Below are 24,722 nucleotides of genomic sequence, written 5' to 3' on the forward strand. Positions count from 1 at the left end.
ACCATCAACCCCTCCCATCTATCTCTGAACACCATCCAGTTTGAATTTTATTTTGTCATAAGTTCTGAACCTATACACGTTCTACGGACATGGTATATTTTACATTAGTTATCTTGTTATTAATCCCACCCTTCAGCTCCACAACAACCCCTCCCATCTATCTCTTAACACCATCCATTTTTACATTTCTATTTGCCATATTTCATTAAAGTTCTGAATCTTTCTATTCTCTTAGTTTCTACAGATTGTAAATGAAAGATAAACATTTTTGCTAAAATAATTACTATATTATGGATCAATTGACTATGACTTTTCAAATCACCCAGTAGTGCTATCTGCAGAGTTAGCTCCAGATAAATGTTGCAATTCTTCAACCATTCCTGGACCTGCGACCAAAAACAAGCTACATATGGACAGTACCAAAAACAATTATCTAATGATTATTCACACAAAATCTGCAGAGCTGGGATGGTTGTATCCCCCATATATATATATAACATTATGTTGGTTGCAAGAATTTAGTATAATTGAACTATAAAAAAAATCAAGTGTTAATCAAATGTTATGCTGCTGTGGCGGTACTGTTGATATTTATGCCTTGATCACACCGACAGCATCATTGTGAAAAATGGTACGCCGCATAATTTGGATATATATGCAACAAAAGTTCAACATTCACCTTCTACTATTTCTGTCAAGCCGTCTTCGATAAATCCAAGGTATGCACCACACAACGCACTGCAACTGCCTCTGCAACGCAATGTTGCAAGGCAAACGCAGCATTCTAATGGAAATGAATGTACTTCTGGTGTACCAAAACGCAATGACACTAACGATGTGATCGAGGAGTTAAACTAGGTAGCTAGCTATACACACTCGAACAGTGACCACATCTCTCAAGCCATGCATGTTCAGTGGGTGTGGGTAAACTCTCGGTATGCCAATCCAGGAAAAAAATCCATATTACAACCTATGTGTTGTGGAAATTGCATTGTTTACTCTATAACCTGCTAGTGCATATGCTTTAGCATTGTGATTATATAGTATATGCCTAAGGCCGAGACAATAAGAAGACACAGTGGCAGAATTAATTCAACCACACCTTTTGTTTCATTACAAAACCAGAGAGCAAAATCTGTCTGAAGTCCACAAAACATATTGCATGTAACAAACAGTTAAATGACCTACAGCATGCTCAAGCAAGGTAATGTTTCCGACTCACCCTACTTGTATAGAAACGGCAATGCCATCTTCCTCTTTCATGTTGCCTAAATGGTCTTTGATTTTGTCATACAGTACACAGTTTTAGTTTTTGTTGTCCTAGGCTACCTGGCTCAAATTCTTGCTTGCTAGCCTAACTTCCTTTTATGGGCAACGATACGCCAGGCCAGCTAGTTAACATTAGCATACTACATCAAGCTACTTCCATCCTCTCAGGGCAAGGGCACAATGTATGGATTTATGGTTGAATCAGAATCGCGGTTATAATCATTGGCCAGTATGGAGAATTAAGGAAAACTACAAGTCCAAATCCCTATCTCCATCCATGACTAATTTAGGAAAGCCACCAGAGGACAACAACACAAGGAGATGCAATAATCTGTTTGGGCGGTATGCAAACTAGAGTGGGTCTAGGGTTTCTGGGATAGTGGTGTTGATGTGAGCCATTACCAACCTTCCAAAGAACTCCATGGCTACGACCGTGAGTGCTACGGGTCTGTAATAATTTAGGCAGGTTTCCTTTGTGTTCTTGGGCACAGGGACTATGGTGGTCTGCTTGAAACATGTTGGTATTACAGACTCAATCACTGAAAATGTCAGTGAAGACACCTGCCAGTTGGTCAGCACATGCCCGGAGCACACGTCCTTTTAAAACTTCTGGCCCCACAGCCTTGACCTGTTTAAAGGTCTTACTCACGTCGGCTACGAAGAGCATGATCACACAGTCATCCGGAACAGCTGATGCTTTCATGCATGTTGTGTTGCTTGCCTCGAAGCGAGCATAGAATTGTTTTAGCTCGTCTGGTAGGCTCGTGTCACTGGGCAGATCGCCGCTGTGCTTCCCTTTAGTTTGTAATAGTTTGCAAGCACTGCCACATCCGACGAGAGTCGGAGCCGGTGTAGTATGATTCAATCTTAGCCCTGTATTGATGGTTTGCCTGTTTGATGGTTCGTCACAGGGCATAGCAGGATTTCTTGTAATCTTCCGGGTTAGAGTTCCGCACCTTGAAAGCGGCAGCTCTACCCTTTTAGCTCAGTGCGAATGTTGCCTGTAATCCATGGCTTCTGGTTGTGGTATGTACGTACAGTCACTGTGGGGACGACGTCCTCGATGCACTTATTGATAAAGCCAGTGACTGATGTGGTGTACTCCTCAATGCCATCGGAAGAATCCCGGAACATGTTCCAGTCTGTGATAGCAAAACAGTCCAGTAGTTTATCATCTGCTTCATCTGACCACTTTTTTGTAGAACGAGTCACTGGTGCTTCCTGCTTTAATTTTTGCTCGTAAGCAGGGATCAGGAGGATAGAATTGTGGTCGGATTTACCAAATGGAGGGAGAGCTTTGTATGCATCTCTGTGTAGAGTACAGGTGATCTAGAATTTGTTTCCCTCTGGTTGCACATGTAACATGTTGATAGAAATTTGGTAGAACTGATTTAAGTTTCCCTGCATTAATGTCTCCGGCCACTAGGAGCGCTGCCTCTGGGTGAGTGGTTTCCTGTTTGGTTATTTCCTTACTGAGTACGGTCTTAGTGCCAGGATCTGTCTGTGATGGTAAATAAACAGACACGAAAAGTATAGCTGAAAACTCTCTAGGCAAGTAGTGTGGCCTGCAATTTATCACAATATACTCTACTTCAGGCAAGAAAAATCTAGAGACTTCCTTAGATTTCGTGCACCAGCTGTTGTTTACAAATATGCACAGACCCCCCCCCCCCCCCCCCCCCCCCCCCCCCGTCTTACCGGAGTTTGCTGTTCTATCTTGCCGGTGCAATGTCTATCCTGCCGACGTATGTCCCGCAATCCAATGATTGCACATTGACGGTAACAACAGCTTTCCCACTTGCCTTCTCCGGGTTTCGCTCGGATGAGTTTTCTGGTGAGATACATTCAGCACCTTGTGAATTGAAGGACATTTACAAAACACAGAGAGACAAAATATCTTTTATTTTTTAGAGTTTTTGGGGGGGAAGCCTGGCTTCCCTTGGAAACTATAAATACACACCACTGTGAATGTTTGGAAACCGAGTGCAATCTCTGTACAGGGCAGGCTGAAGAAATGTGTAGAATTGCAGGAAATTAACTTTAAAACAAAAAATGCTCTACACCGTCAAGAGGGGAGCCAACCAAACAATTCTTATGTTGGGCCCCCCAAAAGGCTAGAGCTGGCCCTTCTTGTTAGTAACAGTAGCATTGACACTTTGATCTTAAGACTAAACCAAGTCGCCTGGTTACAATGAAGACTGTGTGTTAGGGGGGAGGACCATAGACTGATATGACAATTATTAAACTCTTGGTTTTACAGCTGTTAAACCCTATGACAGTGATTCATCATGTGAGAGTAGTAACGGAGAAAGTGTGTTCTTATTGTCTAACTCTATAAACCAGAGCTTCTGGCCCACACAGTACAGCACACAGAAACAACCTTGTAAAAGTCTGTTATGTGGATGGTGTTTGGATGCTGTGCTCTGGCTACCAAACTACAACAGTGTTGGATGCTAAACAGACAGTGTTGCTTTCCTCAGATGATGAAGTAGAGTGTTAAAGAAGTTCCTACAGTATAAGATGAAGGGATACTGTGACCAGACAGAACTATAGCAGCACCATGGTTGGACCACCATCCACTAAAAGCCTACATAGCAGTGAAACTTTGTTTTTGTAGTAAAGAAAGTAACTGAAAAATAAGTGAATGATGTGTGTATGGGTAGCATTACCTCACTGGTATACCGAACACCTTCCCAGCCTCCGAAGGGTGGGGTTGCCCACGAGCCCTGGAGGGCCCATGCGCCTGTCATCAATGTCTCTTTTTTTGACAGTAACCCTCCAAAAAGTAATAGTACATTTCCATATGTACTAGGAATCTAAGTGCTTGTTTGTTTCTTGGGCTTCAGAAATTTGACTGAAAAAGTGACTCAGGCCTTGATTTGTATTTTTTTCTACTGATTGAATGTTTTCAGTTTCGTGATATCCAATTGTCTCATCGCTGCAACTCCCGTACGGACTCGGGAGAGACGAAGGTCGAGAGCCGTGTGTCCTCCTAAACACAACCCAACCAAGCCGCACTGCTTTTTGACACAATGCCCACTTAACCTGGAATCCAGCCGCACCAATGTGTCGGAGGAAACACCGTACACCTGGCGACCGTGTCAGCGTGCACTGCGCCCGGCCCACCACAGGAGTCGCTAGTGCACGATGGGACAAGAACAACCCTCCCCTAACCCGGATGACGCCGGCCCAATTGTTTTTTAAATTTTATATCACCTTTATTTAACCAGGTAGGGCAGTTCCATTTACAACTGCGACCTGGCCAAGATAAAGCCAAGCAGTTTGATAAAAACAACAGAGTTACACATAAACAAACCCTACAGTCGATAACACAATAGAAAAATCTATGTACAGTGTGTGCAAATGTAAAAGAGTAGGGAGGTAAGACAATAAATAGACCATATAGGCAAAATAATTACAATTTATCATTAATACTGGAGCAATAGATGTGCAGATGAGGATGTGCAAGTAGAGATACTGGGGTGCAAAATAGCAAGAAGATAAATAACAATATGGGGAGAGGTAATTGGGTGTGCAATTTACAGATTGTACACAGCCAGGTACAGTGATTGGTAAACTGCTCTGACAGCTGATGCTTAAAGTTAGTGAGGGAGATTTAAGTCTCCATCTTCAGTAATCTTTGCAATTCGTTCCAGTCATTGGCAGCAGAGAACTGGACGGAAAGGCGGCCAAAGGATGTGTTGGCTTTGGGGATGACCAGTGAAATATACATGCTGGAGCGCGTGCTACGGGTGGGTGTTGCTATGGTGACCAGTGAGCTGAGATAAGGTGGGGAATTACCTAGCAAAGACTTATAGATGACCTGGAGCCAGTGGGTTTGGCGACGAATATGTAGTGAGGGCCAGCCAACGAGAGCATACAGGTCGCAGTGGTGGGTAATATATGGGGCTTTGGTGACAAAACGGGTGGCACTGTGATAGATTACATCCAGTTTGCTGAGTAGTGTTGGAGGCTATTTTGTAAATGACATTGCCGAAGTCAAGGATCGGTAGGATAGTCAGTTTCACACGGGTATGTTTTAGAGGTCGACCGATTAATCGGAATGGCCGATTAATCAGGGCTTATTTCAAGTGTTCATAACAATCGGAAATCTGTATTTTCTGACACCGATTTGGCCGATTTTAAAGAAATATATATTATTTATTTAAAAAACACCTTTATTTAACTAGGCAAGTCAGTTAAGAACACATTCTTATTTTCAATGACGGCCTAGGAACTGTGGGTTAACTGCCTTGTTCAGGGGCCGAATGACAGATTTGTACCTTGTCAGCTCGGGGATTCAATCTTACTACCTTTACGGTTAACTAGTCCAACGTGCTAACCACCTGCCTTACATTGCACTCCACGAGGAGCCTGCCTGTTACGCGAATGCAGTAAGAAGCCAAGGTAAGTTGCTAGCTAGCATTAAACTTATCTTATAAAAAACAATCAATCATAATCACTAGTTAACTACACATGGTTGATGATATTACTAGTTTATCTAGCGTGTCCTACGTTGCATATAATCGATGCGGTGCGCATTCGTGAAAAAGGACTGTCGTTGCTCCAACGTGTACCTAACCATAAACATCAATGCCTTTCTTAAAATCAATACACAAGTATATATTTTTAAACCTGCATATTTAGTTAATATTGCCTGCTAACATGATTTTATTTTAACTAGGGAAATTGTGTCACTTCAGAGTCAGGGTATATGCAGCAGTTTGGGCCGCCTGGCTCGTTGCAAACTGTGTGAAGACTATTTCTTCCTAAAAAACACAGCCAACTCCGCCAAACGGGGGCTGATTTAACAAAAGCGCATTTGCGAAAAAAGCACAATCGTTGCACGACTCTACCTAACCTTAAACATCAATGCCTTTCTTAAAATCAATACACAGAAGTAGATATTTTTAAACCTGCATATTTAGCTAAAAGAAATCCAGGTTAGCAGGCAATATTCACTTCTCTTGCGTTCATTGCACGCAGAGTCAGGGTATTTGCAACAGTTTGGGCCGCCTGGCTCATTGCGAACTAATTTGCCAGAATTTTACGGAATTATGACATTACATTGAAGGTTGTGCAATGTGTCGTGTCTTTACTATCATTAACTGAAGACTGATAGTCATTATCAAAGATTCTCTGTAATTAGTTATTACACGATTAGACTGATTAATCATGTAACCGTAATTACTAGGAAGTCGGGGCACCGAGGAAAAATATTCAGATTACAAAGTTATAATTTCCTAAAATAACTTTTCAGATACTTTACCTGATCAATTAGTCTTCAAATTAATGAATTATTTACTTTACCTCACGTTAGTCTCATTCCAAACGCCGTAAATTGTTGGTTATCTGCACGAACCCAGTCTTCACTATGAGTCATCCATACATCAATTGTCTTAAATCATTTATTTATTACTAAGTAATTCACAGAAATGCATAAACAAACAAACAAGGTAAATGTGGTTACATGTAATGATAGGAGAATGTGCCCTAGTGGGCTAAACCGGCATGGCGGCTTGTTAGACAAAAGGGGAAGTGGGGGTCAACTATGAAGTCACTACAAAGTGATAATTATGACAATTGAAATGCTAATCCTTTGCACATGAACACTCACTCATTCGGGAAAAATCGCAATCAATATATATATTTACGCTCAGTGTGTCGTCTTGATCGCTGGTGAAAAGTTTGTTTCTTTTGTAGAATGTCCGTCTCTCTCCCTCTCTCTCTCTTGGTTATAGGGGATAGTTCAGTGTGACATTAATTCATTTCGTTATAGAATGGATGTTTCGGCGGTTGTCGTTCTTCGCGTTCAATGATACCGAATTCCTAGCTGCAGACTAGTAATTAATATCAAAGACTTGTTCTTATTCTGTCGGTATCGATAGTCTACAAGTTTAACCACGTGGTATGGTTAAAAGATTCAGCAATGGTCTACAACCTTTGTCCTCCTAATGGAGAAAAACATGGTCTGCAACCTTTAGCCATCTCTCGTAATTGAGGTAAGCTCGGTCTGCTGATCGAAAACCCAAGTGGAGTTTTTATTCGGAAGTGCCGAAAAGGGCTGTCCCAGGAGGCCTGACCCTAACTGGGCTCAGGGGCGGTCTTCTGATTTAGTTCAAATCAAAAGGGAATTGTAATTTTCTTCATTAAACAGTCCAAAATCATATTACACAATTATACCAACAGTATCATACTCATTCATTCACCTTATACAACAATTAGATGTAAACCTCATATCTGAGGCTATTATATAAACAGCGTTATGGTAATATGGCCACACCATCAGTTCGTAGCTGGATTCTTCACCGATCTTTTATACTTTCTCCGGAACATGAAATTTGTTCGTACCTCAAGTTCTGTGAGGTGGAAGGATTTCCTTTGTCCTCTATGAAAATGTACTCTCTCTATACTGTGTGTCCATGAGGATATCCTCAGGAATTTATGACGTCTCTCTGACCACAGCAACCTAGTTGGAGGAAAGGGGGAGGCAGGGAGAGGGGGATGAGGCTTGCTATACCCAATGAGGCCAACGTCATGACAAATGTAACAGGAATATGTAGACTTATGGATGCCACCCGTTAGATAAAATACGGAACGGTTCCGTATTTCACTGAAAGAATAAACAAAGTATATAAATAAATAAAGTTTCCGGTTTCGACCATATTAATGACCTAAGGCTCGTATTTCTGTGTTATGTTATAATTAAGTCTATGATTTGATAGAGCAGTGTGACTGAGCGGTGGTAGGCACCAGCAGGCTCGTAAGCATTCATTCAAACAGCACTTTCCTGCGTTTGCCAGCAGCTCTTCGCAATGCTTCAAGCATTGCGCTGTTTATGACTTCAAGCCTATCAACTCCCGAGATTAGGCTGGTGTAACCGATGTCAAATGGCTAGCTAGTTAACGGGGTGCACGCTAATAGTGTTTCAAACGTCACTCGCTCTGAGACATGGAGTGGTAGTTCCCCTTGCTCTGCATGGGTAACGCTGCTTCGAGGTTGGCTGTTGTCAATGTGTTCCTGGTTCGAGTCCAGGTAGGAGCAAGGAGAGGGACGGAAGCTATACTGTTACACTGGCAATACTAAAGTGCCTATAAGAACATCCAATAGTCAAAGGTATATCAAATACAAATCGTATAGAGAGAAATAGTCCTATAATTCCTATAATAACTACAACCTAAAACTTCTTACCTGGGAATATTGAAGATTAATGTTAAAAGGAACCGCCAGCTTTCATATGTTCTCATGTTCTGAGCAAGGAACTTAAACGTTAGCTTTCTTACATGGCACATATTGCACTTTTACTTTCTTCTCCAACACTGTTTTTGCACATTGCACTTTGTTTTTTGAACATGTTTCATTTTTTATTTGAGGCTAAATTGATTTTATTGATGTATTACATTAAATTAAAATACGTGTTAATTCAGTATTGTTGTAATTGTCATTATTACAAATAAAATAAAAAATCAGCCAATTTTTAATCGGTATCGGCTTCTTTGATCCTCCAATAATCGGTATCGGCGTTGAAAAATCATAATCGGTTGACCTCTAGTATGTTTGACAGCATGAGTGAAGGAGACTTTGTTGAGAAATAGGAAGCCGATTCTAGATTTAATTTTGGATTGGAGATGCTTAATGTGACTCTGGAAGGAGAGTTTACAGTCTAACCAGACACCAAGGTATTTGCAGTTGTCCCCATATACTAAGTCAGAACTGTCCAGAGTAGTGATGCTAGTCGGGTGGGCGGTGCGGGCAGCGATCGGTTGAAGAGCATGCATTTAGTTTTACTAGCATTTAAAAGCAGTTGGAGGCCACGGAAGGAGTGTTGTATGGCATTGAAGCTCGTTTGGAGGTTTGTTAACAGTGTCCAAACAGGGGCCAGATGTATACAGAATGGTGTCGTCTGCATAGAGGTGTATCAGAGAATCACCAGCAGCAAGAGCGACATCATTGATATATACAGAGAAAAGAGTCGGCCCGAGAATTGAACCCTGTGGCACCCCCATAGACTGCCAGAGGTCCGGACACCAGGCCCTCCGATTTGACACACTGAACTCTATCTGAGAAGTAGTTGGTGAACCAGGCGAGGCAGTCATTTGAGAAACCAAGGCTATTGAGTCTGCCGATAAGAATGCAGTGATTGACAGAGTCAAAAGCCTTGGCCAGGTCTATGAAGGGCGGCTGCACAGTACTGTCTTTTATCGATGGCAGTTATGATGTCGTTTAGGACCTTGAGAGTGGATGAGGTGCACCCATGACCAGCTCGGAAACCAGATTGCACAGTGAAGAAGGTACGGTGGAATTCAAAATGGTCGGTGATCTGTTTGTTAACTTGGCTTTTGAAGATTTTAGAAAGGCAGGGCAGGATGAATATAGGTCTATAACAGTTTGGGTCTAGAGTATCTCCCCCTTTGAAGAGGGGAATGACCGCGGCAGCTTTCTAATCTTTAGGGATCTCAGATGATACGAAAGAGGTTAAATAGGCTAGTAATAGGGATTTCAACAATTTAGCCGGATGATTTTAAAAAGAGAAAGTCCAGATTGTCTAGCCCAGGTGATTTGTAGGGATCCAGATTTTGCAGCTCTTTCAGAACATCAGCTGTCTGGATTTGGGTGAAAGAGAATCGGTGGTGGGGCTTGGGCATATTGCTGCAAGGAGTGCTGAGATTTTGGCAGGGGTAGCCAGGTGGAAAGCATGGCCAGCCATAGAAAAATGCTTATTGAAATGATCGATTATCGTAGATTTATCGGTGGTGAGTGTTTCCTGTCCTCAGTGCAGTGGGCAGCTGGGAGGAGGTGTTCTTATTCTCCATGGACTTTACAGTTTCCCAAAACTTTATGGATTTAGTGCTACAGGATGCAAATTTCTGTTTGAAAAAGCTAGCCTTAGCTTTCCTAACTGACTGAGTATATTGGTTCCTGACTTCCCTGAAAAGTTGCATATCGCGGGGGCTATTCGATGCTAATGCTGAACGCCACAGGATGTTTTTGTGCTGATCAAGGGCAGTCAAGCCTGGGGTGAACCAAGGCTATATCTGCTCTTAGCTCTACATGTTTTGAATGGGGAATGCTTATTTAAGATGGTGAGGAAAGCACTTTTAAAGTGCAACCAGGCATCCTCTACTGACGGGATGAGGTCAATATCCTTCCAGGATACCCGGGCCAGGTCGATTAGAAAGGCCTGCTCGCTGAAGTGTTTTAGGGAGCATTTGACAGTGATGAGGGGTGGTCGTTTGACCGCGGACCCATGCAATGAGGTAGTGATCGCTGAGATCCTGGTTGAAGACAGCAGAGGTATTTAGTGGGTAAGTTGGTCAGGATGGTATCTAAGGCCGGGGTAGGGGTAGCCAGGTGGAAAGCATGGCCAGCCGTAGAAAAATGGTTACGCCCATGGTTACGGATTCAGGGTTGTACCTGGGAGGTTCCTTGATAATTTGTGTGAGATTGAGGGCATCTAGTTTAGATTGTAGGACGGTCGGGGTGTTAAACATTTCCCAGTTTAGGTCACCTAACAGTACGAACTCTGAAGATGGATGGGGAGGAAATCAATTCACATATGGTGTCCAGGGCACAGCTGGGAGCTGAAGGGGGTCTATAACAAGTGACAATGGTGAGAGACTTGTTTCTGGAAAGGTGGATTTTTAAAAGTAGAAGCTCAAATTGTTTGGGCACAGACCTGCATAGTAAGACACAACTTTGCAGGCTATCTCTGCAGTAGATTGCAACTCCGCCCTTTGGCAGTTCTATCTTGTCGGAAAATGTGGGGATGGAAATTTCAGGATTTTTGGTGGCCTTCCTAAACCAGGATTCAGACATGGCTAGGACATCCGGATTGGCGGAGTGTGCTAAAGCAGTGAATAAATCAAATTTAGGGAGGAGGCTTCTAATGTTTACATGCATGAAACCAAGGCTTTTATGGTTACTGAAGTCAACAAATGAGAGCGCCTGGGGAATGGGATTGGTGCTGGGGGCTGCAGGGCCTGGGTTAACCTCTACATCACCAGAGGAACAGAGGAGGAGTAGGATAAGGATACGGCTAAAGGCTATAAGAATTTGTTGACTCAGGCATTCTGAACAGAGAGTAATAGGAGCAGATTTCTGGGCGTGGGAGAAAAAATTCAAGGCATAATGTGCAGACAAGGGTATGTTAGGATGTGAGTGCAGTGGAGGTAAACCTAGGCATTGCGTGACGATGAGAGCGATTTTGTCTCTAGAGGCACCAGTTAAGCCAGGTGAGGTCACCGCATGTGTGGGGGGTGGAACAAAGGGGCTAACTAGGGCATATTGGGCTGGGCTGGGGGCTCTACAGTGAAATAAGACAATCACTAACCAAAACAGCCATAGACAAGGCATATTGACATTAGGGAGAAGCATGTGTAGCCGGGTGATCATAGGGTTCAATGAGTAACAATAGATTATTCAGGGAGACGATTTCAGTAGTTTCTACTATGCTAGGCGAGCTAGCGGGCCGGGGCTAACAGATGGGCCTCTGGTGACGTCGCAACGGAAGAGACTGATTGAAACCCCCTCGGAAGATTACATCAGCAGACCAGTCATGATGAATCGGCAGGGCTCCGTGTCGGCAGTAAGTATGCCAGGCCAATTGGCAGAAGAGGTATTGTAGCCCAAGAATTGGCTGGTGGACCTCTTCGGCTAGCCGGGAGATGGGCCTAGCTCAAGGCTAGCTCAAGGCTAACTGGTGCTTGCTTCGGGACAGTGATGTTAGCCAGGAGTATCCACGTTCAGAGCTTGCAGTAGGAATCCGGAGATGTGGTAGAGAAAAAGCAGTCCGATATGCTCTAGGTTGATATCGCTCTGTGCAGACTGGCAGGTATTGACTGAGCTAAGGCTTGCTGTTGTCCGAGTTAACGGTGAAGACCGCTAGCAGTGGCTAACTGACTAGTAGCTAGTTAGCTGGCTAGCTTCTGATGGGGGTTCCGAATCTAAAGTATTAAAATAGCAGATCCTTACCACATTGGGTGAGGCTGGTTGCAGGAGAGTATATTTAGTACGTAGATGGAAAGTAGATTTAAATATATACGAAAAAACTATATCTACATGAGACGAGACAACACACACTTCCGACTTCTACGCCATCTTGGATTAATAATGTGCGCCGCGCCCCATGGGTCTCCTGGTCGCAGCCGGCTGTGACAGAACCTGGATTCGAACCCAGAATCTCTAGTGGCACAGCTAGTGCTGCGATGCAGTGCCTTTTTTAGACCACTGTACCACTCAGGAGGCCCAACTGATGTTTAAAGGGATATCGGTGAACAAATGCCTTGGTCAAGGCTATGATGGCGCCCGTGCAGTGAGTGGAGTTTACTCAGGTGTTCAAAAGCCCATATCAGACCGATACCCTAATGCTTCTTAGGTAGGTCTTTATGAGTTCAAGGTTTTAGTTTAGAAAACGATCTCTCCGCAGTGACAGTTACAGGGATGGTAAAAACAGCTTGTTGTAGCAACATCAGGGAAACCTGGCAGAAGGGTGCTTCAAATACAAATTCCGCAACGTCTTTAATTGAGCCTCTCATTCTCCTTAAAGGCCGGCCTCAACACGTTACGAAAAGAGATGAACTGTATAGGAAGCTCTGGGGACAGGTAGTCTGGATACTGGACAGCCAATAAATTGGCAGATTCAAACAGATGATCATCTTTAGCGGATAACAGTTATTGAAAAAAGGGATTTCGTTCATACTGGTGAACCGGCGTTTGAGTTCTGTGGTTGCAATATCAACAGTCCCTTATCTAAATCAAATCAAATTTTATTTGTCACATACACATGGTTAGCAGATGTTAATGCGAGTGTAGCGAAATGCTTGTGCTTCTAGTTCCGACAATGCAGTAATAACAAGTAATCTAGCTAACAATTCCAAAACTACTGTCTTGTACACAGTGTAAGGGGATAAAGAATATGTACATAAGGATATATGAATGAGTGATGGTACAGAGCAGCATAGGCAAGATACAGTAGATGGTATCGAGTACAGTATGTACAAATGAGATGAGTATGTAAACAAAGTGGCATAGTTTAAAGTGGCTAGTGATACATGTATTACATAAGGATACAGTCGATGATATAGAGTACAGTATATACGTATGCATATGAGATGAATAATGTAGGGTAAGTAACATTATATAAGGTAGCATTGTTTAAAGTGGCTAGTGATATATTTACATCATTTCCCATCAATTCCCATTATTAAAGTGGCTGGAGTTGAGTCAGTGTCAGTGTGTTGGCAGCAGCCACTCAGTGTTAGTGGTGGCTGTTTAACAGTCTGATGGCCTTGAGATAGAAGCTGTTTTTCAGTCTCTCGGTCCCAGCTTTGATGCACCTGTACTGACCTCGCCTTCTGGATGATAGCGGGGTGAACAGGCAGTGGCACGGGTGGTTGATGTCCTTGATGATCTTTATGGCCTTCCTGTGACATCGGGTGGTGTAGGTGTCCTGGAGGGCAGGTAGTTTGCCCCCGGTGATGCGTTGTGCAGACCTCACTACCCTCTGGAGAGCCTTACGGTTGAGGGCGGTGCAGTTGCCATACCAGGCGGTGATACAGCCCGCCAGGATGCTCTCGATTGTGCATCTGTAGAAGTTTGTGAGTGCTTTTGGTGACAAGCCGAATTTCTTCAGCCTCCTGAGGTTGAAGAGGCGCTGCTGCGCCTTCTTCACGATGCTGTCTGTGTGAGTGGACCAATTCAGTTTGTCTGTGATGTGTATGCCGAGGAACTTAAAACTTGCTACCCTCTCCACTACTGTTCCATCGATGTGGATAGGGGGGTGTTCCCTCTGCTGTTTCCTGAAGTCCACAATCATCTCCTTAGTTTTGTTGACGTTGAGTGTGAGGTTATTTTCCTGACACCACACTCCGAGGGCCCTCACCTCCTCCCTGTAGGCCGTCTCGTCGTTGTTGGTAATCAACCCTACCACTGTTGTGTCGTCGGCAAACTTGATGATTGAGTTGGAGGCGTGCGTGGCCACGCAGTCGTGGGTGAACAGGGAGTACAAGAGAGGGCTCAGAACGCACCCTTGTGGGGCCCCAGTGTTGAGGATCAGCGGGGAGGAGATGTTGTTGCCTACCCTCACCACCTGGGGGCGGCCCGTCAGGAAGTCCAGTACCCAGTTGCACAGGGCGGGGTCGAGACCCAGGGTCTCGAGCTTGATGACGAGCTTGGAGGGTACTATGGTGTTGAATGCCGAGCTGTAGTCGATGAACAGCATTCTCACATAGGTATTCCTCTTGTCCAGATGGGTTAGGGCAGTGTGCAGTGTGGTTGAGATTGCATCGTCTGTGGACCTATTTGGGCGGTAAGCAAATTGGAGTGGGTCTAGGGTGTCAGGTAGGGTGGAGGTGATATGGTCCTTGACTAGTCTCTCAAAGCACTTCATGATGACGGATGTGAGTGCTACGGGGCGGTAGTCGTTTAGCTCAGTTACCTTAGCTTTCTTGGGAACAGGAACAATGGTGGCCCTCTTGAAGCATGTGGGAACAGCAGACTGGTATAGGGATTGATTGAATATGTCCGTAAACACACCGGCCAGCTGGTCTGCGCATGCTCTGAAGGCGCGGCTGGGGATGCCGTCTGGGCCTGCAGCCTTGCGAGGGTTAACACGTTTAAATGTCTTACTCACCTCGGCTGCAGTGAAGGAGAGACTGCATGTTTTCGTTGCAGGCCGTGTCAGTGGCACTGTATTGTCCTCAAAGCGGGCAAAAAAGTTATTTAGTCTGCCTGGGAGCAAGACATCCTGGTCCGTGACTGGGCTGGATTTCTTCCTGTAGTCCGTGATTGACTGTAGACCCTGCCACATGCCTCTTGTGTCTGAGCCGTTGAATTGAGATTCTACTTTGTCTCTGTACTGGCGCTTAGCTTGTTTGATAGCCTTGCGGAGGGAATAGCTGCACTGTTTGTATTCGGTCATGTTACCAGACACCTTGCCCTGATTAAAAGCAGTGGTTCGCGCTTTCAGTTTCACACGAATGCTGCCATCAATCCACGGTTTCTGGTTAGGGAATGTTTTAATCGTTGCTATGGGAACGACATCTTCAACACACGTTCTAATGAACTCGCACACCGAATCAGCGTATTCGTCAATGTTGTTATCTGACGCAATACGAAACATCTCCCAGTCCACGTGATGGAAGCAGTCTTGGAGTGTGGAGTCAGCTTGGTCGGACCAGCGTTGGACAGACCTCAGCGTGGGAGCCTCTTGTTTTAGTTTCTGTCTGTAGGCAGGGATCAACAAAATGGAGTCGTGGTCAGCTTTTCCGAAAGGGGGGCGGGGCAGGGCCTTATATGCGTCGCGGAAGTTAGAGTAACAATGATCCAAGGTCTGGTATACACTATGTGTACAAAATATTATGAACACCTGCTCTTTCCATGACAGACTGACCAGGTGAAAGCTATGATCCCTTATTGATGTCACTTGTTAAATCCACTTCAATCAGTGTAGATGAAGGGGAGGAGTCCGGTTAAAAAAATATATTTTTAAGCCTTGAGACTATTGAGACATGGATTGTGTATTTGTACCATTCAGAGGGTGAATGGGCAAGACAAAATATTTAAGTACCTTTTGAACGGGGTATGGAGTAGGTGCCAGGTGCACCTGTTTGTGTCAAAAACACTGCAGGGTTTTTCATCCTGATTAGCTTTCTGTGTGTATCAAGAATGGTCCACCACCCAAAGGACATCCAGCCAACTTGACACAACTGTCAGAAGCATTGGGGTTAACATGGGCCAGCATCTCTGTGGAATGCATTCGACACCTTGTAGAGTCCATGTCCAGGTAAGGTGATACACTCAGTGTATATTGGCATGCAGTAATGCGTTGAGCAGCAGCATAAAACAATGTAGATTAAGAAAAATAAGTGTTAAGAATGTATTTACTAAAATAAACTGATAAATAAAATAAAATACTTAAAAAATATATAATTAAAGAGCAACAATAAAATAACTAATGTACAAATAGTCCTGTGTAGCCATTTGATTAGCTGTTAGCCATTTGATTAGCTGTTCAGGAGTCTTATGGCTTGGGGGTAGAAGCTGTTAAGAAGCCTTTTGGACCTAGACTGTGCGCTCCGGTACTGATTGCCGTGTGGTAGCAGAGAGAACAGTATATGACTAGGTTGGCTGGAAGGATTTTTAGGGCCTTCCTCTGACACCGTCTGGTACTGTAGAGAGGTCCTGGATGGCAGGAAGCCTGGCCCCAGTGATGTACTGTGGCGTACGCACTACCCTCTGTAGTGCCTTGTGGTTGGAGGCCAAGCAGTTGCGATGGTGCAGCTGTAGAACCTTTTGAGGACCCATGCCACATCTTTTCAATCTCCCGAGGGGGAATAGGCGTTGACGTGCCCTCTTCACGACGGTCTTAGTGTGTTTGGATCATGATAGTTCGTTGGTGACGTGGACAAGCTCTCAACCTGCTCCACTACAGCCCCATCGATGAGAATGGGGGCGTGCTTGGACCTACTTTTCCTGTAGTCCACGATCATCTCCTTTTGTTTTGATCATGTTGAGGGAGAGGTTGTTTTCCTGGCACCACACTGTCAGGTCTCTGACCTCCCTATATGCCGTCTCATCATTGTCTGTGATCAGGTCTCCCACTGTTGTCGTCTGCAAACTTAATGATGGTGTTGGAGTCGTGCTTGGGCATGCAGTCATAGGTGAACCGGGAGTACAGGAGGGGACTGAGCACTCGCCCCTCCTACTGTGTTGAGGATCAGCATGGCAGATGGGTTGTTACCTGTTTAGTCCCATGATCCTTAGCTTAGTGATGAGCTTTGAGGGCACTATCGTGTAGAAGGCTGAGCTGTAGTCAATGAATAGCATTTTCATGTAGGTGTTCCTTTTGTCCAGGTGGGAAAGGCAGTGTGGAGTGCAATCGAGATTGCGTCATCTGTGGATCTGTTGGGGCGGTATGCAAATTGGAGTGGGTCTAGGGTTTATGGGATAATGGTGTTGTGAGCCATGACCAGCCTTTCAAAGCACGTCATGGCTACAGACTTGAGTGCTATGGGTCAGTAGTCATTTTGGCAGGTTACCTTGGTGTTCTTGGGCACAGGGACTATGGTGGTCTGCTTGAAACATGTTGGTATTACAGACTCCGTAAGGGACGGATTGAAAATGTCAGTGAAGGCACTTGCCAGTTGGTCAGCGCATGCTCGTAGTACACGTCCTGGTAATCTGTCTGCGGCCTTGTGAATGTTGACCTGTTTAAAGGTCTTCCTCACATCGGCTACAGTTTTTAAATTGTGTACAGTTTATTAGGTACACCCATCTAGTACTGCGTCGGACCCCCCCCCCCCCCACTCGTTTTGCCCATCCTAATGTTCAATCGAACAGTAACTGGATGCCTGTTTGCTTGCTTTATATAGCAAGCCATGGCCACGTGACTGTCTGTAGGAGCGAACCATTTCTGTGAGCCTAATGCCCAATAAACAGGCCACTGAGTGTAATACACAATGTCACTGGAAAGACTGTCTTGGTTGGCAATACTCGGTATAGAAAACAGTCGGTCCAGCAACCTGGACATTCAGGCCATGTTGAAAACATTTACACACAAAAAATGAGGACTTCAGGAGACAAGGGGAGTCTCTCAAATTGGATTTAATTTAATTAAATGTACCTTAAATATTGCAGGCCATTTGTGTAGGCTGTAAGTTCAACAATAAACAGTGGCTGCATTTATCCTCAAGCCGACTACTCTTTTCCTCATTGTTAGGCTATTTGATGTGTAATTTTCATAAAGTTTGTAAATAGCAGCTAAATACGGTAAACTAGTGTTTTGAGGGTGGACTGACTGTGTTATTTGCCATTAATAGACTGGTTTTACTCACAACTACTTTCTATTCGAACTGGGAGAGAGTGAGAGGACGGCTCATGTCATGCAGGTTCAGGTAGCCTATAAAGGACAGTTGTATATTCAAAAAAATCTATTGGTAGCTGATTAGTATGCTGTTGCATCGAACATTTATTTTTACAATCTGAAATGTTTGAATTTCCAACTTGATTTACTGAAAAAGTAATTACATTGTTGCCGCCAGCCAACAGTCTAAAAATGGCAGCATTGCGACGCAGTGTATTGCTTTGTGAACTGTTAGACTTAACATGAGGAAATTACGACCAAATAGGCCTACCAATAAACATTTATCCATTGCCCTGGCACCACAGAAAGCCTATCATAGGCATGCAGCCACATAAATGTCAACATTTCAGCATCTTTGACAGCGGTTGGTAGTCTATACTTTGAGTGACTGTCGGGGTCCAGTGCATTACCTGTATACTTTGTTACCTTTTGAGACTTCAAAGGTAACGAAATATCCTGGCAACGCTAACATATGTCATGCAAAGTCATTTTTAGTTGGGTTCAAAGGCAAGCCAAAATGTTTTGTATTTTTGTATTATGTTATTCGTGGCTCACCTGAAAAGAACCCTGGTTCTCTCTCTCTCTCATTCTGTCTCCATTCACTTTCTCTATCCTACTCTAGGTCAGAGGAGAAGGTGACTGTCTATTTCATCAACCGCGATGGGCGGAAGATCACCACTTCGAGTGCCAAGGGCGACAGTCTTCTAGACCTGGTGGTCGAACAAAACCTAGATATTGAAGGTTTTGGTAAGTGTGGTGTACCTAGGGCTGTGATGGTCATGAAATCTTGGATGACATAATTGGCCTGCCAAATGACTGCGGTCAGTTTTTTTTTTTACACACATTATGCTGTCATAGAATGAAGAGAACTGGCGTCCCAATTCAAGTCAATGATAGCATAATGGGTGGACTGGCGGCCATTGCGAGGAGCAAAGTAGGAAGTGTACCCATTATGTGCTGTGATTCATTGATTCAGACATTACTAAATATTCCATTGCATGAGCCAAATCTGCATAATTTGAATGAACATTCTACACTGAACAAAAATATGAATGCAACATGTAAGGTTTTGGTCCCATGTTTCATGAGCTGATATAAAAGATCCCCGAAATGTTCCATATGCACAAAATGCTTATTTCTCTCAAATTTTGTGCACAAATTTGTTTATCCCTATTAGTATTTCTCCTTTGCCAAGATAATCCATCCACCTGACAGGTGGGGCATATCAAAAAGCTGATTAAACAGAATTATCATTACACAGGTGCACCTTGTGCTGGGGACAATAAAAGGCCACCGTTTTGTCACACAGCACAATGACACAGATGTCTTAAGTTTTGAGGGAGTGTGCAATTGGCATGCTTACTGCAGAAATGTCCACCTGAGCTGTTGCCAGATAATTAATGTTAATTTCTCTACCATAAGCCGCCTCCAACGTTGTTTTAGAGAATTTGGCAGGACGTCCAACCGGCCTCTCAACCGCAGACCACATGTATGGCGTCGTGTGGGTGAAAGGTTTGCTGATGTCAATGTTGTGAACAGAGTGCCTCATGGTGGCGGTGAAGATATGGTATCGGCAGGCATAAGATACGGAGAACAAACACAATTGCATTTTATCGATTGCAGTTTGAATGCACAGAGAGATACCGTGACAAGATCCTGTCTTGCCATTCATCACCTCATGTTTCAGCATGATAATGCATGGCCCCATGTTGCAAGGAGCTGTACACATTTCCTGGAAGCTGAAAATGTCCCAGTTCTTCCATGGCCAGCATACTCAGACATTTCACCCATTGAGCATGTTGTGATGCTTGGATCGAAGTGTACTACAGCGTGTTCCAGTTCCCGCCAATATCCAGCAACTTCAGACAGCCATTGAAGAGGAGTGGGACAACATTCCACAGGCCACAATCAACAGCCTGATCAACTCTATGTGAAGGAGATGTCGCACTGCATGAGACAAAACGCCTACCTTTTTCTTTAAAGGTATCTGTGACCAGCAGATGCATATCTACAATCCCAGTCATGTGAAATCCATAGATTAGGGCCTATTGAATTTATTTAAATTGACAGATTTTCTTATATAAACTCTAACTCAGTAAAATCTTTGAAATTGTTACATGTTGCATTTTTATATTTTTGTTCAGTACACATTACCATGGAAATTATTGCATCACAATACCAGGCAGCCATTGCGAGTGCACCCATGAGTTTACCAGTCAAATTGCCAGGGTTAGCGGTTCCAAGCCTGTTCTATTCATTCTATTTCGATGTGTGCTGCTGCAGGGAGGGGGCTGTTGCATAGGCAACTGAAGACTTGTTTGCTACAACACCTTCCTTGTTTCAGCAAGGAGCAACAAAGTTTCATCACGTTGTTAAGAGTCCATGTTACCACCGAAACGGACTCAACCACACAAATGCCCAGCCATCCCATCTTCAGTCAGTTTGTTGAACAAAAGATAAACGGTTATGACGGTCTTCATCCACAACCGTCAGTTACACTGTCATACGGTAATTGTGCCAGTCCTAGGTGTGCCATGGTGAAGTAGACTGCAGGCTTATGGATACTGTTCGCATCCTGACAATTGCCAATGTGGGTCCATATTTCTGATGCTGTGTTTATTTGATAAGATCCAATATATATTTCCTACAAGAAGCTGATGAAGAAGCCAGAGGATGACATGGCATTATTTCCATATTAGGGCGTGTAGTTAGACTGTCACTCTCTCACCAAGAGTGGCACTTTAACATGCTGCCCAGTTACCTCTGGCACTTCTACTAAATGTTTCCATGGCTTTATATGGATGAGCCCCAGCATCAAGCATTCTATCCAGACAGAGTGAGAGAACCGAGGGAGGGAGAGAAAGAGGCGGTGAGCACAATATGCGTCAGCAACATCACCTTTGATGTTTGCAAGGCTTTCTATCTTTCCCTCTGTCTCTCTGTCCAGCTCATTTCTCCTGCGCATCTGTCCTATTTAGGCATTGACATGATACAATCTGGATCCCTGAAAGAGCGCCATGGTAGAAAGAGGGGGAAAACCTGTCTGGGGTTCTGTCCTCCCCTGCAGATGTCAGGACTCCTCATCCTCCTGTCTAGAGAGAGAGGGGGAGGTAGCAGTAAACGAAGGCCACTGGAGGTCTATTTCTAGTCTCTAGTCTTGGGTGGTATACCCAGGGTATTGGGGGGAAAAGCCATAGGATGGTTTTTCAATACCGCCAAAACTATTTATTTGAATTTTTTCGAGTAATGTTCAGATTTGTAGCTACATTTTAAGTAAATACCAGCAGTCAACTTGTGCAATACGTTAGGAGATTAAGCAGATTGCGTTCTTCATTTCACCTTACCGTAGTTCCCAGTTGAGCCAGTCACGTATCCGCACCCCCCTATCCACATCGATAGGACAGTAGTGAGAGCGTAGTAAGTTTTAAAGTTCCTCGGCGTACACATCACGGACAATTGGTCCACCAACACAGACCGCGTCGTGAAGAAGGCGCAGCAGCGCCTCTTCAACCTCAGGAGGCTGAAGAAATTCGGCGTGTCACCAAAAGCACTCACAAACTTCTACAGATGCACAATTGAGAGCATCCTGTCGGGCTGTATCACCACCTGGTACGGCAACTGCTCTGCCCACAACCGTAAGGCTCTCCAGAGGGTAGTGAGGTCTGCACAACGCATCACCGGGGCAAACTACCTGCCCTCCAGGACACCTACACCACCCGATGTCACAGGAAGGCCATAAAGATCATCAAGGACAACAACCACCCGAGCCACTGCCTGTTCACCCCGCTCTCATCCAGAAGGCGAGGTCAGTACAGGTGCATCAAAGCAGGGACTGAGAGACTGAAAAACAGCTTCTATCTCAAGGCCATCAGACTGTTAAACAGCCACCACTAACATTGAGTGGCTGCTGCCAACACACTGACACTGACTCAACTCCAGCCACTTTAATAATGGGAATTGATGGAAATTGATGTAAAATATATCACTAGCCACTTTATACAATGCTACTTAATATAATGTTTACATACCCTACATTACTCATCTCATATGTATATGTACATACTGTACTCTATGTCATCTACTGCATCTTTATGTAATACATGTATCACTAGCCACTTTAAACAATGCCACTTTGTTTACATACCCTACATTACTCATCTCATATGTATATACTGTACTCGATACCATCTACTGCATCTTGCCTATGCCGTTCTGTACCATCACTCATTCATATATCGTTATGTACATATTCTTTATCCCTTTACACTTGTGTGTGTATAAGGTAGTAGTTTTGGAATTGTTAGGTTAGATTACTCGTTGGTTACTAGTGCATTGTCGGAACTAGAAGCACAAGCATTTCGCTACACTCGCATTAACATCTGCTAACCATGTGTATGTGACAAATAAATTTGATTTGACGTGTTTGTGTGTAAATAGCATAACGGGAGAAAGCAGGAGCTGGTGAGTCCATAGCGTTCTATATCTATCTATTGGTGAGTCTTTATTGTGCAACGCACATGAGGTGATGAAGTTACTGAGTGGCGCAGTGGTCTAAGATGTCACTGCAGCCCCTGATTTGATCTGTATCACAACCGGCCGTGATCGGGAGTCCCAAAGGGCGGCACACAATTGGCCCAACGTCATCCGGGTTAGGGCAGGGTTTGGCCGTGGTAGGCCGTCATTGTAAATAAGAATTTGTTATTAACTGACTTGCCTAGTTAAATAAATATATATATTTTTCTGCCAGAAGTCAGAGTTCTGGATGAGTTCTGTACAGCTGACATTTTTTCCTCTGTGCTTTCTACTACTGTTTTTTTCCCCTCCTCCGTTCTTCTCCCATCTGCTTTCTGCACACATGCTGCTCTTCCTTCAGAAAACCATGAATCACAACTTTGTTCATTTGCACAATTTGTCTCGTTCACTTTCGCTTGTAAGTATCCACACTCACTGAAAATTACATTGGGTAGCTACTAGCTATGCTTGTGTAACTTGAGCTGGATTTGCCTGTCTTTGCAATTAGTTGGTCAGTTTTAGCTCGTTAGCATTTAGCTAATGGCATCTATGTGATTTGGCTATTACCTGTGCAAATTTTGTTAGCCTTCTGGTAATAGACGATCAATGGGCTTTTTTTGTTTGCGCCCCCTCAATTTATGTATGGGTTGCCCCAGGACTCGAACCCACTACCCTTGCCTTACAAGCTCTACCAACTGAGCTACCAACGTGTGAACCTGCCTCTTGCAGAAGGAAGTCAGTCCCCTGAATGGAATGTGCTTTTGATAGGCTGAACTGATTTTTGTAGTGTTTCTGGACAGGTCCGTGGGTTGGGCTGATGTAAAGCTTTCTCACAACCTCTCACCTCTTCCTCTCTCCTCACAGTATAAACTGTTCCATGCATTAGATTAGACATTAATCCAGTGCCTTCAGAACTTCATCCTTACATATCCCATTTTTAAAAAAATCTCCAACCACACCCCCTGACATCCTCAGCTGGAATGATACCCCTTTATGTGCTAGGCCTTACATATCCCTCTCTCTGCAGGTTAAAGGTAATACGATGTGTACATCCTGTGGTTTCAATCATATGAACGGAAAGTCAGTGAAGTACTTCCCCTCTAGGACTGGGCTGTTTTCTACTGATATATCCTGATATACATCATCCCTTAACAGTTTGATTTTAAATGTGTGTTCCCCAGGTGCGTGTGAGGGGACCCTGGCCTGTTCCACCTGTCATGTGATCCTGGATCAGAAGGTGTACAACCAGCTGGGGCCCATCACTGATGAGGAGAATGACATGCTGGACCTGGCCTTTGGCCTCACTGATACGTGAGTCACACACATACACACACATTCCAAAACACACATTGGCGGGAAGATGATTCTGGCCTATTAAAGGCCTCACAGACAAATGAGTGACATGCTTGCTGATGCATACACATCACATAGTATGTACTCTCTCCCACACATAGAACACCCATGTACATGTTGAGCCTGGCCCACAGCTTAACCTGCTGATAAATCACATTATTTCATGCAGGCTTCCAGCCAATAGAGATCAAGAGGTTCAGTTGCCGGGTGAGATGAGCAGATTAAAGATAACCACAGTTTGATTAATTTAAGATAATTGTTTCTTTCCAATTCACTTCACATTAGAATATAATTAGTTAGGTATGAAAAGGGTACTAATTCCCCTCAGGTGACAAATCAAATCAGTATGATTATAATGCATATCAAATGTGTGTTTTCTCCCTCACATGTGCTCTGTCTCAGCAACCTTGTATTTGAGACTCTTGTTTGTCTATAACATTTAACCTGGTCAAGACCAGAGTTTTCCCCTGGCTGACCTTTAACATATCTAACATGATTCTCTGGAACACATCAATACCAGATACTGACTGTGGGTTTCTCTACTAATGAGGATGTGCTTCTCCCACATGGCTCCCATCCCAGTTTAAGACAAACAGTTTACACAGTAACTCACACATTTGGAATGATAACATAACATCTTACGTAAGGTCTATTCACATGTGAATGTGAACATAGTGTATGTGTGATATTTTTTTATTATTAACCCCTCCACCACAGACTTTTAAGA

General features: G+C 43.9%; 1 protein-coding gene across 1 annotated transcript in view; it reads left to right on the forward strand.

The window, feature by feature from the left end:
* The window catches only part of LOC139380715 (adrenodoxin-like), a 29,037-nt gene that overhangs the window by 2,945 nt on the left and 1,370 nt on the right, over positions 1–24,722 (forward strand). Inside the window, exons 2-3 of the mRNA XM_071123667.1 lie at positions 18,753–18,877; positions 23,824–23,953. Of these exons, the coding sequence (XP_070979768.1) occupies positions 18,753–18,877; positions 23,824–23,953 (255 nt within the window). The remainder of the gene's footprint in view (positions 1–18,752; positions 18,878–23,823; positions 23,954–24,722) is intronic.

This window comes from Oncorhynchus clarkii, chromosome 22 (assembly GCF_045791955.1).
Source record: "Oncorhynchus clarkii lewisi isolate Uvic-CL-2024 chromosome 22, UVic_Ocla_1.0, whole genome shotgun sequence".
Lineage (NCBI taxonomy): Eukaryota > Metazoa > Chordata > Actinopteri > Salmoniformes > Salmonidae > Oncorhynchus > Oncorhynchus clarkii.